This window comes from Berghia stephanieae, chromosome 2 (genome assembly GCF_034508935.2).
Source record: "Berghia stephanieae isolate SIO BIC M18660-M18661 chromosome 2, UCSD_Bste_1.3, whole genome shotgun sequence".
Lineage (NCBI taxonomy): Eukaryota > Metazoa > Mollusca > Gastropoda > Nudibranchia > Aeolidiidae > Berghia > Berghia stephanieae.
The window spans coordinates 70,884,778-70,902,277 of record NC_088361.1 but is presented as its reverse complement, the minus strand read 5'-3'; the positions used below and the strand labels follow the sequence as shown (position 1 = coordinate 70,902,277).

The following is a 17,500-nucleotide window of genomic DNA, read 5'->3' as shown; positions in this document are numbered from 1 at the left end:
GGATTGTGACAAAGGGTTTTCAGCAATGGGTGTACATGGTCTAACCCAATTATCTCTGTATATCCATCAATTTGTTCATCGGATTCCTTTTGTATTATCTGCATGAAGGATAATACAAGAATCGTCAACCAACCAAGCAAAGGGTAAAGAATGTCTTACAATTTGTATTACTTTCTCCCATTCCTGTAATTTAGATCAATGGTTTGTAAATTAGTATCTTATATTTATACTATTATAAGCTTTCAGCACTAAGTGGTCTATTTGGAGGTGGCTGAAAGGGATATCTAGAGAGTAGACCAGGAGGTGCAGGGATGCTCAATGCTTTGTCTGCAAATAACGGATTAGTCGGGAGTGGTAACCCAGATCGTGACGAAGAGTCTGCTGTATGGTAAGTGGTTACATTGGGACTCAACGATAGTGGGTTGATGGGCGATGGTTTAATTGGGACGGTGGGAAGAGCACCAGCTTCCAGGGCGGCATTCTTCAACACCTCAAGGCTGGATGAAAACCTAGACATCAAGCTTGAACCAAACGACGAGCCAAGGGATGTGGGATTCAAATTTGAAGTGAGATCGAGACCGCCAGCCGCAGCTGCGTATGAAGCGAGAAGTCCCGGGTGTAAAGAATGTCGCAGACTTGCAGCAGCCGCAGCAGCAAGTCCAACAGGTAGAGGAGGTGGTGGTGGAGGTGGAGGTGCCAGCATGGATGGTGGTAGGGCAGGAACAAGAGCTGAGGATGATTTGTAGTCTGGTGAGATGAGATTTTCAATGGAGAACGAAGAATGTTTTGAGGACGGTGCGCGAGGCAGATATGGCTGGAAACGTGAAGCTGCTGCCCAAGATCGTTCTAATCGTGATCTGGCTGCAGCTGCTTGTTCTTGAAGGAATACAGAAGATTCCATAGCCTCACTAGGTTTCATTGGAAGAAGATCTGGAGACATTGAACGGATACCTCCTTGGAGAAGTTTAAACCTCTTTCGGCGTCGCAAGAAGCTTCCATTTTCGAACATGTCACCGCACATCGGATGCAATGCCCAGTAGGATCCTTTTCCTGGTCTATCTGGTCGACGTGGAATTTTGATAAAACAGTCGTTGAAGGAAAGGTTGTGTCGTAATGAGTTTTGCCATCTTTGTGTGTTTTTACGGTAAAATGGAAAATTGTCCATGATAAATTTGTAGATATCGTTTAGAGGAAGCATCTTCTCTCTTGACCCTTGGATTGCCATAGCGGTGAGTGCAATGTATGAGTATGGAGGCTTTTGTTCGTCGTATGTATTTCGACCAGGGCGAGGCATTTTGGTGATGTAATTTGAAACAACAGCTTTGAGTTGTAGAAATGTCTTTAAATATTTTATTTTCAAGTGAAAAAGGAAGTAAGGGGGGGGGGGGGGTGACAAATAATCAATGAGTAAATCTATTCTTGTGAATATGCTCCTTTTGTGTTTAAATCCGATGATAAAGTGAAGCAATTTGCTGTAGTTGTTGACAAAACACTGCTGCTGCAGAATATGACTTGCTTATGTACAGATCTGTTGAGGAAAAAAAAAGATAGTTAATTTGATTAAAAGGTCTCACAAAAAAAAAACAAAAAAAAAAAAAGCAAAACAACAAACAATCAAACGTCTTGACTCGTTCATAGACTGTCTGTTTGTTTATTTGTCTGATCAAAACAAGAGGTGAAAATATTCATGTCAATGAATCTAGCATCAGAGACCATTAATTAAAAAAAATCCTTACTCGTAATATTATACTGCTTAGATCCAGATCATTCATATGTTCTTCCATTATCATTATGAACGTTTTTGCAGTTCTGATAACTGAATGCAATAATTATGGGCTTGATTTAACATTGTTGAAATTGAGAATATGAATATATTGCATTGATTTGAGAGTATTCCAATGACAAGAATTTGGATTATGAGACCTGCAAAAAGGTATAGAGTCGATTTCCATGTTTTAGTAATGTTACTGAGCATTTGTTATTATTTCTCATATCATTCTATAAATTTATTAGTTGTACATGACGTGTACATATATGCAGGTCTTACATCTATGGGCCTAGTTTAACATTGTTGTAGCTAATGGAGATGTTTAGCGTCATTAAAAAAACAACGATTTCCATTACAACAATGAGCCCATGAGGAATTGGGTTATCAGACCTGCAAATAGGTGCACGTCGGTTGTACAGTGTTTGTTGTTTTTAACAATTGTTTATTGTTGAGTTAATATAGGTCACAATCAGAGCAATCTTAATAAGTCTTTCCACGAACAGAATATATAATGAAGTAAAACCTCTAATTACTAACAATATTGATTTATACAAGTGATCCAAATCTCGAGTGTGGAATTCAAGACGATAGGAAAACTTAACTATACTGTTCTAATCTTACGGTCAATGCATTTCATCAAATGCTAACACAAGAAATGCAATGCCCTAGGCGCGGGAATCATGAGAGAGAAAGAGGCACGATGATTCGTCTCAATCTGAAATATATACGAATAATTTTACCCTTTCGATCGCCTGCAGTAAGTAGGATTGAATAAAGTGCTCCTCGTCTTTCTTCTATATTATGTACAAATCTTTGTTTTATAGAGCTTTTTATATAGCTCAATATCCACTAAACATGCTCATTGTGTCCAATAGCAACATTTAACATATAGGACGAGACATGACGCCTGTTAAGCGGTATTACATTTTTTTTCGGGAAGGGAAAACGCTGTTAACGGCCAGGTACTCATTTTACACCTGAGTACGACGAGATAATGTGAGTAAAGAGCCTTTTCCAAGGACTCAACTATGCGCCGAGCGAGGCTCGAATCCATGACCTTCCGATCCGAAAGCGAGTGTCATACCACACGACCATATCCTCATCCTCTTCACAATGATTCATTTGATATATTTACCCACTAGGGAGTCGGATTTTTATCACATTCTAAAGACGACGTTCTTATTTATACAAGAATAACTAGATTTTACGAAATTCAAATTTGCTTTTTAGTTTTAAGCAAACTTTCATAATCTACTGATCTATAGTAGTATATGGTTTTGACAGCCGAAGGCAGAATTATAAGGATTTATTGGCTTTGTCAGTTATTGTTAAATAAGCGTTTAATAAATGATTAAGCACAATAACATAACAGCTGCTCATCTGAAACTTAACAATTCATTGTAATTAATGGTTCTCAATTTCAAATATTTAGCCATCGACTTAATGGAGCATCATGCAAATTAAATTTAGATTATTTATTGCTTTTATCAATATCCTCCTCCTCCTCCTCCTCCTCCTCCTCTCTTTTCTCCTCCTCCTCCTCTTCATTATCACCATAACCTCCCATCACGCAGTCTACTTTGACGAACTTCAATAATAGGATTGACTTCCGTTAGCAGCAGGCCATGCATTTTGCTTTTACGAACTAATATTTTTGCCAAATATTTTATCATTCTCATTAAATGATAAAGATTTAATGTATTTTTAAAAATAGATTTTGATTCTGATCTTTAAAAAAGTAGGAAATACGTTGATATTGGAATTTGGAATTTATATAATTATATTTTTGTCATAAAGACTACCCCCCCCCCCCCCCATACCCCCATTCAATCTATTCAATCAGCATCAGGCCAAGTCCCAGATCAAGCACTGGGCTCGCATTTCTTATTTCCATAGCGTATTACATAGGATAGTCTAATAAAAGCTAACATTTTGTGTCACAATTTCATTGCTGTAAGCTTTAGTCCTATTCGTCTATAACAGATCGAAAATATGTCCGTATTTCTTTTGATGCACAGTCCACATCTCACATAAAGGATACCAAATGCAGCTGTTTACGGGGCTTGCTGTTATTTTTAAAAAAATCTATTTACTTATTCAATTATTTATTTACGACAAAGACCAATGTCTTACAAGATATGGCCAATTAGTATTAAATACATTTTGGCAGAGCAAGGAATAATAAAAGATCTTTCTCCCATATATTATGCACCAGATTGCCTTAACCATAAAGCCCTTAAATTGAAAAATGAAATGTCCTTCAAATGACAGTCTATCACATAATCGATCTTTATTTAACTACTGATCTGATCGTTGTCGCCAAGGTAGCAGTAACATCAATGAGATTTGAGCATCATTTAAGTTCAAGTCTAATGCTGTTGCTGCTCTCTTGGTGAAAACGGTAATACATCATTTTAAGGCTGAGCAAATTAGAAAAACGTCAGTAGTTGGTTAAAGTTTGTTCAAACTGTAGCCTGAGTAAACGCATAGTCGACACATCCCGAAACATTACTCACAATACAAGGATATGATCATCAAAAGAAAGTAAAAAAATAAGAGTTGTTTTCGATAGTTCAGCCATAGAATTAATTGCAAGTACAGCTGTAATAGCAACTCGCGTTTTACTTTCTTTTGATGATCTCCTGTGTTCTCCTGTGTCGTAATTTTTAGGAAAGTGTCAGGCTATATAATTTAACGAAGGCTACGTCCAGAATTAGATGCTGACATTTATTTAGCAACACCCCGCATTGACTCATTTGCAAAACAAAGCAATTGGAACATGATCCGAAATTTAGAAACAAGTATGTTGAACAATTATAGTTTTCCATTGTAAAAAAAACCCTTTAGTTTACAATTTAAATATCGTGAGTAAACACAAAATTTGTTTTATATAAATGATGAAAAAAGTATGATGGTAGTGTTTATCTCATTTTAAATGGTGACAACAAAAGTTATCATTTAAAGATAAAAAACGCGTATAACAATGAAAGCTTATCCTGTATCAACGTTAACAAACAGAAAAAGATTATAAATAATAAAATTATGGTACTATAAAATTGCTTGATATTCAAATGACATTATCATTTTTAAACATAGGATAATTGTAAAGCGACGCTAGGCCCATGGCATCCTTTCAAATAATGAATCAATGATCAGAGCAAAATGCGATATACCAGCATTTAGGTTTTTTAATCGACATAGGAAATTATATACACTAACTATACAAACTTTCTCTTGTCATAATGCAAATATACAAGTTGCAGACAGTATAGGCCAACTTATTACAGACCTAGGCGACATAAAAACGATTGTATCTAAACTACTCCAAAACAAAATCCAGTGATGGATAGAGGTAATCAATCCCTTCGTTTTGAGGACAGCCAGGCCCAATATTCAAGCCCAGAACATTAAGGAAGGTGAGAATAGCCTGCGTCAGCAACGACAGGCCACCGGTGGAAGACGATTTAAATCCGCGACCTTTAACATATGGATCACCGTTATTAGATGAAGGGGTGAGCGATTGATCAAATCACACCCTTGAAACCCATCAATCCCTCAACATCAACACAGGAATTGTATATATTCAAAAATCCGGCAAATCTAAATGCCCAGCCAAAAATTTGAGATCAATTACATTACTCAACACGATCAGACGGCGCTGTCAATTTTGACTTTAAACAGGATTATCCCATGTTAAAGTATATTATCTCTCGCACAGTCAACGTGGCTTCCATCAAGACATAAGTATTGCAGATGCTTTAGGGACACTCAAATGGCTAGTGGCGAAAATTATGGACGAAAAAGTCAACAATATCATAGCAGGAATAGATATGTCCGCATCTTTTGACACAGTAGACCGGCGTGCCCTACTAAAGATCATGGAAGGTGCGTACGTAGATGAAAGATGAACATAAACTCGTCCGACTTCTGTTCAGCAAGAATTCATGGGTTCTCCATCAAAAATTCATGCCCCGTCTTGTTTAGAAACAAAAGGCCTGTCGGGTGGAGTCTGAAACATTTTTTCTTCTAATGTAAAGTGCTTTGAGCACATTTAGTGGATATTGCGCTATATAAATGCTCGATTAAAAAAAATATTATCACACTATTTTCAACCAAAAAAAAAAAAGAAATCACGATATATTTATTTTAAAAGATGAATGACCTCCAATTAATAATTCCTGACTTGAATCCAATGGACGACAGCATTTGGCCAATGATGTTCAACATGGTCTACAAGAATTAAAAATTGATTCAAAATGCATAGAGTGAAATCACAATTCAAGACATTAGAAAAGTATGTAATTGGATCATGTGATAACAGGCTACGCATAGTCATAAAGCATTAGAGATCAACAGATGAAATAATGTGAGAATTACATCCCAAATCTTCGATGCGTTTGTTAAGATAGTATTAGAGTTAGATAACATTTTTCAATATATTTTGATTTTTGTTTTCCGTACAAAAATTTTAATAAATCGGTTTGATTGTGGTAAAATGTCAGATTTGCATCATTTATAATCCGGCGTCTATAGGCTTCCAAACTTCTCCAGATTTTTTGGGGGGCTTTTTTTTTACCGCACCCGATACAAACTATCACAACAATCCTTTTTTTTCAATGACTAGAACCCTGATTACTACAATAAAATAACTGGTGGTAGTAGGGCTATGGCTATGGTGTCACATAAAGTTGGTGCTTTCATTAATTTATACTGAGAGTTTCCAAAGCTTGGGACATGTTACGCCAATGGCCTTAATCTATAAAGGAGTTATTGTTGTTGTTATTATTATTATTATTATTATTATTATTATTATTATCATTATTATTATCATAATTTTTATTGTTACTATTATTATTATCATTATTATTATTATTATTATTATTATTATTATTATTATTATTATTATTATTATTATTATTATTATTATTATTATCATCATTAATACTATTATTATTATCATTATTAATATTATCATCATCATTATCATCATCATCATCATCATCATCATCATCATCATCATCATCATCATCATCATCATCATCATCAATATTATTATTAAAATTATTATCATCATCATCATTATTATTATTATTATTATTATTATTATTATTATTATTATTATTATTATTATTATTATTATTATTATTATTATTATTATTATTATTATTATTAATAATTTTTTTTTATTTTTTTTTTATTATTCTTTTTATTATTATTATTATTATTATTATTATTATTATTATTATTATTATTATTATTATTATTATTATTATTATTATTATTATTATTATCATTATTATTATTATTATTATTATTATTATTATTATTATTATTATTATTATTATTAGTATCATTATCATTATTATTATTAATATCATCATCATCCTCATTATTATTATTTTATTATTATTATTATTATTATAATTATTATTATTATTATTATTATTATTATTATTATTATTATTATTATTATTATTATTATTATTATTGTTATTATTATTATTATTATTATTATTTTTATTAAAATAATCCTTCAGAGTCATTAGGCCCATGGAGCCGAAGTTTATCCCAATTTCGATAGCGTTAAACGGACTATACGCTGCAATTGCTTGTCGATCGCAAAATCCTGTTTGTCAGACCATACAGATCCAGCTACCCAATCTTTATGGAGAGGGGCGGGGGTTCAGAAAAAAATAAATCTCGACTAATCACGGTCCCTAAGCGTGTGAAGAGAGTGCTGTAGCAACTGATCTCATGGGACACCCATTAGTATTCAAACTTGATGCCCATATCTGACTCACCGCCTCAAATCAGGCTAATCTAAATATTGAAAATTACTTGAGCTTTAATATAGAGCAATATCCACTAAACGTGCTCAAAGTGCTTTGCAAGGGGTCCTGGCCAACAGCAACATTTAACAGGTGGGACGGTCATAACGCCTGTTAGGCGATATTACAATATTTTTTTCGGACAGAGACAACGCTGTTAACGGTCAGGTACTCATTTTACACATGAGTACGGTGAGAGAATGTGAGTAAAGAGCCTTCTCCAAGGAATCAACAATGCGAACTCAGGACCTTCCGATCCGAAAGCGAGTGTCATACTACAAGACCACATCGCCCTACAGAGATTATTGTTTTTAAAAATAATCACTTGGGGGTTAAGTGCATATGTTATAATTAAGACAAATAGACATAGCTTCTTAAAGTGACAAAGTGAAATCTCGCATTTCTAGTCATTTTTACTGTAAAATAACTTTTTGACACTTTTTTCACCCCGACATTGTCACTCCGTTTTGAGAGGAATTATATAAAGGTTGTTAATGTGTGGCTATGTGGTCTTGTGGTATGACACTTGTTTTTGGATCGGAAGGTTCTGTGTTCGAGCCTCGACTGGCTCATAGTAAGGTCCTTGGAAAAGGCTCTTTACTCACATTCTCTCATCGTACTCAGGTGTAAAATAAGTACCTGGCCGTTAACACGTTGTCTCTGTCGGAAAAAAATTGTAATGGCGCCTCACAGGCGTCATGTCTCGTCCTATGTTGCTGTTGGTCAGGGATCCCTTGTAAAGCGCTTTGAGCACGTTTAATAGATATTGCGCTATATAAAATCTCAACTTTAAAGAGGTGTATGTGAAGCATCATCAATTTCACCTGCATGCAAATTTTCAGATTGTTAGCATTCCGGTGGTTTTTATTTGTTTTTAATATATATATATATATATATATATATATATATATATATATATATATATATATATATATATATATATATATATATGGGCGTCCAATGTTATATATTGGGCGCTTGGTGCGTTATTGCATTATCCAAACAGATTCAACGGCATCCATAAACAAGATATAAAAGAATAAATAGATAGAAATGAAAGCACCAACGATTACTATATTAATAGGCAATAAAACTGTTATGAAAAATGGTTTATATTGGCGAAAGAATAATTTATAAAAGAGAATGCACATAGAATTATGAACAGAAAAGAAAAAGAAAGTTGTTTAAAAAAAAAAAGAAAAAGAAACAAGAGCCAAATTTTGTGAATTATGTCAAAGCGTCGTTCTACTAAATTTTACATATTTCTAAGGGGAATGCAACTTATGATAGGTTGATATTTTTAAATTCTGGATAGTGCCAGGGACTGAGGGTTGGTCCTTTCCTTTTCTTTACATGTCATAATTCTGGTAAAACATTATGCCTTGAAGAAAACATACTTTACAGAAAACAGAAAATAGAAACCCTTTAAAATGAAGTTTACATGTGCTTCTTGGATGCTATATTGTAAGTTTTTTTTTTTTTTTTTGGTTATATTTTAAAAAGTCTTTTCCTTCTAGTTTCTTTGACACTTATTTATATGTAAAATGATTTTATTGGGAGGTATAAATTTTAAATCAAATTTAAGATAGACTACATACAATTTTCTAATGAATTATAATAATTTCATGTACTCATGTCATTTTACTGTTTTCGGGCGTTGATGCAACATTTTATTGATGAAAGGAGCACCAAAACGTCCATATATTCGCAATACATAAACCATCACCTATATTACTCTGTGCTAATTTAAAGTACTGTATCGGAAATAGTTCATGGAGTCATTTTCACAGGATGCTATGTTTAAAAAAAAAATTATGACCCGCATTTATAATGCGCAGACTTACTCTGCTATAACAGACTGTTTGCGCATTTTACTGAATATATTGAAACAAAGCAGTGGCAGTGAAGTAAGCATTATAGACATTACTTTCTATATAAATTCGTTGTAATACGCCCCTTTTTCACTAAGACTAAGACTCCAAATTTAATTTATCAGTATGTTCTTGACCATTTTTTTTCAAATAAGGGAATAATATAATAATAATAATAATAATAAAATAATAATAATAATAATAATAATAATAATAATAATAATAATAATAATAATAATAATAACAATAATAATAATAATAATAATAATAATAATAATAATAATGATAATAATAATAATAATAATAATAATAATAATAATAATAATAATAATAATAATAATAATAATACTAGTAGTAGTAGTAGCAGCAGCAGCAGCAGTAGTAGTAGTAGTAGTAGTAGTAGTAGTAGTAGTAGTAGTAGTAGTAGTAGTAGTAGTAGTAGTAGTAGTAGTAGTAGTAGTAATAGTAGTAATAATAATAATAATAATAATAATAATAATAATAATAATAATAATAATAATAATAATAATAATAATAATAATAATAATAATAATAATAATAATAATAATAATAATAATAATAATAGTAGTAGTAGCAGCAGCAGCAGCAGCAGCAGCAGCAGTAGTAGTAGTAGTAGTAGTAGTAGTAGTAGTAGTAGTAGTAGTAGTAGTAGTAGTAGTAGTAATAATAATAATAATAATAATAATAATAAGCAATGCGTTGAACATTAAGCTAACGGAACCATTCTTTTTTAACAATTTGTTTTTCTTCGTATCAATGTTTACATCAGCTTAGAACAGAAGTTTTCAAATTCTTTTCACATTTTGAAAGTTAGATACCCTTAAAATTATAACGATATGCAGATCCGTGTGTCATTCAACATAAAAGTAAAAAACATGAAGGTTCGAAAAAAGGGTATAATGTTCATCATGCAATGGGTCACGAGGCACCCCAAGCTTCCAAAGAATTTGCAAAAACGTGTGACGACTGCGTCAAGCAATCCCCAATAGTGGCATCGGATATATTTGTTTACAATAATACTTTTTTAAAATTGTAATCTGTAGGATAAAATGGTGAACTAATTATTAGATATAATGCAATTGGCATAATAAGTTTACCTTCATTGTTGAAGACAAATAGATGGCGGTGCGGATAAAAAAATGATGGCTCAGCTGGTAGTTATACAAGTGCGTAAAAATGGAGAGGAAATTGAAAGCAACACCAATAAGAAAAATAAGAAAAGTCAAGATGTAAGGAAGCTCCTCTCCTGCATTGGAAACGAAATGGGACTTATTTGATCATTTCATGAAAGATATTCCAAATAATGTCATACGCAGTAATTAATTAGACGTCTATGATAACAAGTTTGCTAAACGAATTGATAATAAATTTAAGGTCATCAAACTATGTGCAGTGGCTTTACAAAGAATACTTGAAAACTTCCCCACAAAAAAAAAAAACAAAAAAAAAAAAAACAAAAAAAAACAAAACAACAACAATAATATAATGAACAGATCTTGATAACATTTTTTTGTAATTTGAAATAATGGTTTGCTTTCACCATAAAGATAAGAAAGGCAATTCTGGGAAAAGTGAGCTGTGAATTAAAATGTAATGTCATATAAAAAAAAAAACAACAACAACAGCAACGGCTGCAGCAGCAGAAGCAGTAACAACAACAACAACAACAACAACAAACATTGTGAATTGTTTAGGATAATGGTAAAAGTCATAATAGGTAGACACGTGATCAAACTCACCTTTAGAAAAACGTCATCTAGTACTCATCATCACTGTGAAGACTGGCATGAGCAAATGTAGGTAGTTTGGGGTTTAACTCGGTATCCCCTTACTTTTTACAATAATATTGTGACACATCACAATCAGAACAAATGAAACACGATGAGTAAATTAGACATCACAAAATCTTGCAAGACTTTTGTTCTGTTTTGCATTATGGGACTGAATTATTGAAAAGAAACAAAATTTGGTTGTTTGTACTTGCCCTTACACCACAACTTAATCAAGAAACATTGTGTTATGAACTTTTTCATCTGTTATCCACAATAAATAACTGATTAAAACGTTTTCTAAAGCCGTATTGAATCCCACGTGGTATACACAATCATTTTAGACACCACGAACAACTTGAATGAATAATGCAGAAATTCCAAACAGTTGTTATAGATGAGTAAGAATCGTCTTCACGTTGGTTTCAAGACTCAAGTACAAAGTCATGGCTTCTGTTGCTGTTGTTGCTGCTACTGCTACAACTGCAAGTTTATAAAGCCTACCCTAATATTATTTGCTTCTTGTATTAGACTTGAAAACAGTGACAAGACAACATTGATTGAGGGCGATAGCACATACATCATCTCTGACGAGGGTGTCGCCGATGGCGAGATAGCTGTTAACTCCTTCAGCCAACAATAGAGAAGTCAAGACTTCAAAAAGATTTTTAAAAATATAACACAGCCAGGCGGAACGGAACTTGTGCGCACAATGACTTTGTGTCCTAGCCCCGCCCTTTTTGTATTGTCACAGATGTAAACACGATATCGTAAACCCCTCCCACCGGCTGTCAGTCGTGTGAAATGGCTGTTGACAGGGTTGCCGTTGTCGGAGGACATTCTCTCATAATAGAAAAGATAGAGGCGCAAGTCCCCTCTCACTGGCCAATCGATCTGTGAAATGCCACGCCCCATTTAACGGACAGACAAACACGACGGATGAAAGAAGTTACAGAGTTAGTGAGAGACGACAAAACATTTATTCTTGTTCGAAAACTGTTGAAAGTGAAGATTGTAGAAATGTAACTTGCAAATCGTAATAACGGTTGTTCATGCGAAGCGAGTTGAATCTTTTACAAAAATTTAACAAAGATAAATAAATGATAATATAAAGAAAATACTGGTGCATGATTTTTGTGATGACGCTCTGACTGCAAGAGCAGGTTCGTGAGTTCGAAGACCTGTAACAGATACCCTCGGTAATAGTGAGCCTTTGGAAAGATTTTATAAACTTATTTTATCCATATCAGAGACAACATGCTACGGTAAACATGAATTTTCCTCAAAGCAAGATTTAATGCATTAGACAAACCTATCATTTAGTTCTCTGTAGTAGGAGCGAGAAAAAATACTAATTTTTTTCTAGATGTATTCACGTCTGAGGAAGCGTACGACATATCTCTTGTATTACAATCACGTCATCTGTTTGTCATTGGGGACAAATAGGGAACACGTGATGTAAAAAAAAAACAAAACTGGTTCCAATCTCATTGGATGCACACATTGTGTAGTTTATATTCTTGTTTCAGATTGATGGCATCTTATTCTCAATAAAGATCATCCATCCTCACTCTTTAACATCTCGTAATCTTTAAAAAATTGCCTATACATCCTGCTACTAAAAAAGCTTTAGCGCCTTATGATTCAATATTTAACTAATTTATTATTAGTCCTCCGAAGGACTGGTTAAATACACAATTCTAAGGAATTTGGAACGAAAGAGTAGAAGATGTGACGTCACGGCTTCACTGCTACATTAGCACATTATTTCTGTCTTAGATTTGCCGCTTGAACCTTAAATAGAAGAAAAAAAAAAACACACTCAATAAAGATAACGAATGCAGTACAATATGAAAAGTCCAATGAAACAAAACACAGATAAAAATCATTGTTTCGGGTTTTCCCTTTATCAGGATAAAGAGATACAATACTGGAATGTGGACTAATGAAGAGAAACAGACATTGGTTTAAAGTATAGTCGCCGATGTACCCCACAAAAGCAACATTTCTCTTAGTCATTTTTTCCATATACACGTAGGCTCCATATTGTCATATTGTCATATTGCAGAATTCTGTCATGTTTTCTGTCCCGAAAGCTGAACTGGGAAAAGCACTAGTAGTAGTAGTAGTAGTAGTAGTAGTAGTAGTAGTAGTAGTAGTAGTAGTAGTAGTAGTAGTAGTAGCAGCAGCAGTAGTAGTACTAGAAGAAGAAGAAGAAGAAGAAGAAGAAGAAGAAGAAGAAGAAGAAGAAGAAGAAGAAGAAGAAGAAGAAGAAGAAGAAGAAGAAGAAGAAGAAGAAGAAGAAAGAAGAAGAAGAAGAACGAAAAGTTCTGCTTTAACAAGCACACAATTCAATTCTTGAATCAGTTCAACGAATTGTGTCGATTTTGTTATTCGGAATGACTTTGGCTGACTGATGGCTAAAGATATAATCAAACGAGGATAAGATTCGATAGAAAAAGCCTAATACAACGTTATAATGTTTGTCAAGAAAACAGGTCATAAATCTTAAAATATTAGACAGGAGTTATCCCATTCCACGAGCAATGTTAGTATAAAAAATGGCCTTTAACGTAGGCCATCCATCTGAAACGGTCGTTTTTAGATGGTCTTCAGACTGTCGGCCATAAATTTCAATGCCATACGTATTATTCTACAAATCAACAGGTTTCTATCGTCGAATAAATTTCTGGACGAAAGAAACTGAGATGACGTCATGATACCAAACTCATTTGCCCATTGTGGAAGTTGTTTGTCCTCTATCTTCTCCACCTGTGTTCCCCGCTGTTACCTTTCAGTGTCAGAGAGACACATTGCTCAACCCCACAAATAGATCAGCTCAGTGGAACCATTCACTGTCAATCATGGGGCAAATTTTTGGAGATCTTCAAAATGCCCCACGAGAGGCGATGATGATCTCTAAAGAAATAATCGATTGTTTTCATTGACAAGCCATAATTCAAACCCGTGTCAGGTAAATCAGTGCATTGTCCGCTTTTCTTCACAACATTTAGTTTGTATCCAACTCAAACGTGTAAATCATATTATGTTATAACACGTCACATAGAATGGGTATCGATCAGAAGCTGCTATTTTTAAAATGTGAACTCTGAATGTATTTGGACAATCAATTGGAGATTTTCACTTTATTAAAAAGTTGTTGCTGCTGACGATGTTAATAGTAATGATGATGATGATGATGATGTTGTTGTTGTTGTTGAAAATGATGATGGTGATGATGATGATGATGATGATGATGATGATGATGATGATGATGATGATTAGGAGGAGGAGGAGGCGGATGAGGAATAAGCGGAGGGGGAAAGGGAGGAAGAGGTCGGTAGTGGAGAAGGAGAAGTGAAATACTGCTCGTTTTTAAGGTTCTTTGCCGAGTTAAATAGTACGGCTTACTAATGGCCATCCACTGTTTCAGTGAATTGTATGAAACAATAATCTTGATACATTATGAAGTTCATTCATTGGTTGATCTGTTGCAGCTATCAAAACAATAATTATACCTTTAATATACGAACCTGTAATGGTAGTAGTCGTCTAACGCAACTTACCAATAGAGCCAGAATTTATCCTGGCTTCTTTACAGTTAAACAACTGGCAGCAATTGTTTTCAACCCTTTCGATAAGCCGTTGGTATATCACAAAATACAGGGCGTCCCAGAAGTCTGAAACCAAAACCAAATCGTATTTATTCTGAAACTAATGAATGTATCATTGAGAAATTTGTTTCCTCTCTTCTTCTTCTTCTTCTTCTTCTTCTTCTTCTTCTTCTTCTTCTTCTTCTTCTTCTTCTTCTTCTTCTTCTTCTTCTTCTTCTTCTTCTTCTTCTTATTCATCTTCTTCTTCTTCTTCTTCTTCTTCTTCTTCTTCTTCTTCTTCTTCTTCTTCTTCTTCTTCTTCTTCTTCTTCTTCTTCTTCTTCTTCTTCTTCTTCTTCTTCTTCTTCTTTCTTCTTCTTCTTCTTCTTCTTCTTCTTCTTTCTTCTTCTTCTTCTTCTTCTTCTTCTTCTTCTTCTTCTTCTCTTCTTCTTCTTCTTCTTCTTCTTCTTCTTCTTCTTTTATTATTATTATTATTATTATTATCATTATTTATTATTATTATTATTATTATTATTATTATTATTATTATTATTATTATTATTATTATTATTATTATTATTATTATTACTATTATTATTATTATTACTATTATTATTATTATTATTATTATTATTATTATTATTATTATTATTATTATTATTATTATTATTATTATTATTATTCCTCATTTTCATATTCTTTTACTACTTCTTTTTCTTTCTTTCTTACTTAATGCTTTTGTTGTTTTGATTTGTCCGGCCGCTTTCGATTCCGTGTGTTTACTTTTAATTTCACAATAGCCGAAGATGATTGAGTGATATGTCTAAATACAATAATATTATAAGAAACTTAACTACAGGTGATGCGAGCACGTTGCATGCGACTTCCATCAATCTTGAAGACCACTTTTGGCGCATGCAATATATTTCGAGTTTTCGTTTGTCGACAAATTATTGGTCAGAATAAAGAAATGTATTTATTTTTAAAATAATTTCTCAAAGTTAAGAATCAAAACGTAGTTTTCCTAATGGGGCATTTATATCGCGACTCCATTTAAATAAAATGCAATCTTAAACCTCTGCTTACCAATCACTGATAATCGTCGCATTGTACACTCAACAATTTTATCATTCTGATTTCATTTGTGCATCACAAAATATTATAAAGATTTTTCTTTTGGTGATAGCTATAATAACTTCATACTGTGTTGTAGAACTCATTTTTGCTGAACAATATTATAAATAGAATATGCTCATTGCTTTTCTGTTTGAGTAAGAAAAATATATTTTTGTGTCTGGTGGGTGTGAAGCTTTGGCGAAAATTCTGAAAATACCTACTAAGCAGAGAGTTATTTTTAAAAAAAAATCACCCCCGATTTTGACAATTTGAGAAGATTGGTCACATATCATCTTATAAAGGGTTGATATGGATAACTCTGATACAGTTTGGATAGAATACCTACTGGTGAATCACAAACTGCGATTCTCCCAAATACAATTTAGACCCAGCTACCCAATTGATGGTTCGTACTTAATGGTCACGTGATCACTTTTTGCGATGAATTGCAAGCTATTGACAAGGCTGTCCTTTTTACTATAATCTGATAGACGAGGCACGGGTGATGTTATCTTCGAAACTAGAGAGTCTAATAAACATTTTAATCGTTCTATTTTTGACTCAATGATATTAAAGATATTGTTTTATTGTTTGTATGTTTCTTGTCCCTGACGCCGCTCGATAACCATGAACCAACGCTCGATTATAAGACGGATAAAAAGTAATAATTTTGAATAACCAGCTTATTTTAAAAATGAATTTATGTAGATAAATGGATGTGTCAATGAAATATAATTTATTTCTTGAATTCCTGTTATTTCCTTCAAGTTTTGTACGACATGTCGCGTAAACTCACTTCGCATCCGCTGTGAGTATTTTATAAACGCGTTTGAGTGCAATTAACGGTGAAAATTCCCAGACGAGACTGTGTATAAATACACAGATGATTTTTAAAAACTCCGCTCTTTACAGTTATTCACGTTCGAGGATTCGAAAACTTTCTCAATGCACATAGGAATATGAAAAGATATAAGTAAAAAAAAAATAAATATCAATAGATGTTAACAAAAACAAACCCAAACAAATCAGTCGAGGGATAGTAGTAGCTTACCTTAATAGTCTGTTAACACCACAGACCTGTCTGTGGTTAACACTGAGAACGTAGAAAGACGCGCTACGAGACTTTTGCCTGACATTCGACATCTATCCTATTTAGAAAGATTAAAGTATCTAAATTTGCCTTCACTAACATATCGTAGAATAAGGAGTGATCTTATTCATATATATAATATATACTCGTGCATGGTTCTTACAATGGCTTATAATGATTTTAAAAAATTATTTGCATGTTGCTGACACTTGGGGAGAAAAGCTTAAGATATTTGTTGAAATCTGTAATTCATCTTTAAGGGAAAATAACTTAATTCAAAGAACTGTGACAAATTGGAATAATATAAAGTTTGAGACAACAAATTCTAATTCAATTAATACTTTTAAGAATCCATTGATCAAGAAAAAAAAAACAAAAAAAAAAAAAGCATTAACAAACAAAAACAAAACATACAAAAACAAACGCAAACACACTTGAAAATAAA

At 33.1% G+C, this 17,500-nt stretch overlaps 1 protein-coding gene across 1 annotated transcript in view; it reads right to left on the bottom strand.

The window, feature by feature from the left end:
- Positions 1-11,899, bottom strand: part of LOC144965456 (uncharacterized) — a 12,975-nt gene extending 1,076 nt beyond the window's left edge. The window contains exons 1-2 of the mRNA XM_078900823.1: positions 11,228-11,899; positions 1-1,528 (exon numbers count right to left, since the gene is read on the bottom strand). The exon at positions 1-1,528 is cut by the window's left edge and continues 1,076 nt beyond it. Coding sequence (XP_078756949.1) covers positions 233-1,294 — 1,062 coding nt within the window. The 5' untranslated portion in view covers positions 1,295-1,528; positions 11,228-11,899 and the 3' untranslated portion in view covers positions 1-232. The remainder of the gene's footprint in view (positions 1,529-11,227) is intronic.
- Positions 11,900-17,500: the final 5,601 nt, after the last annotated feature.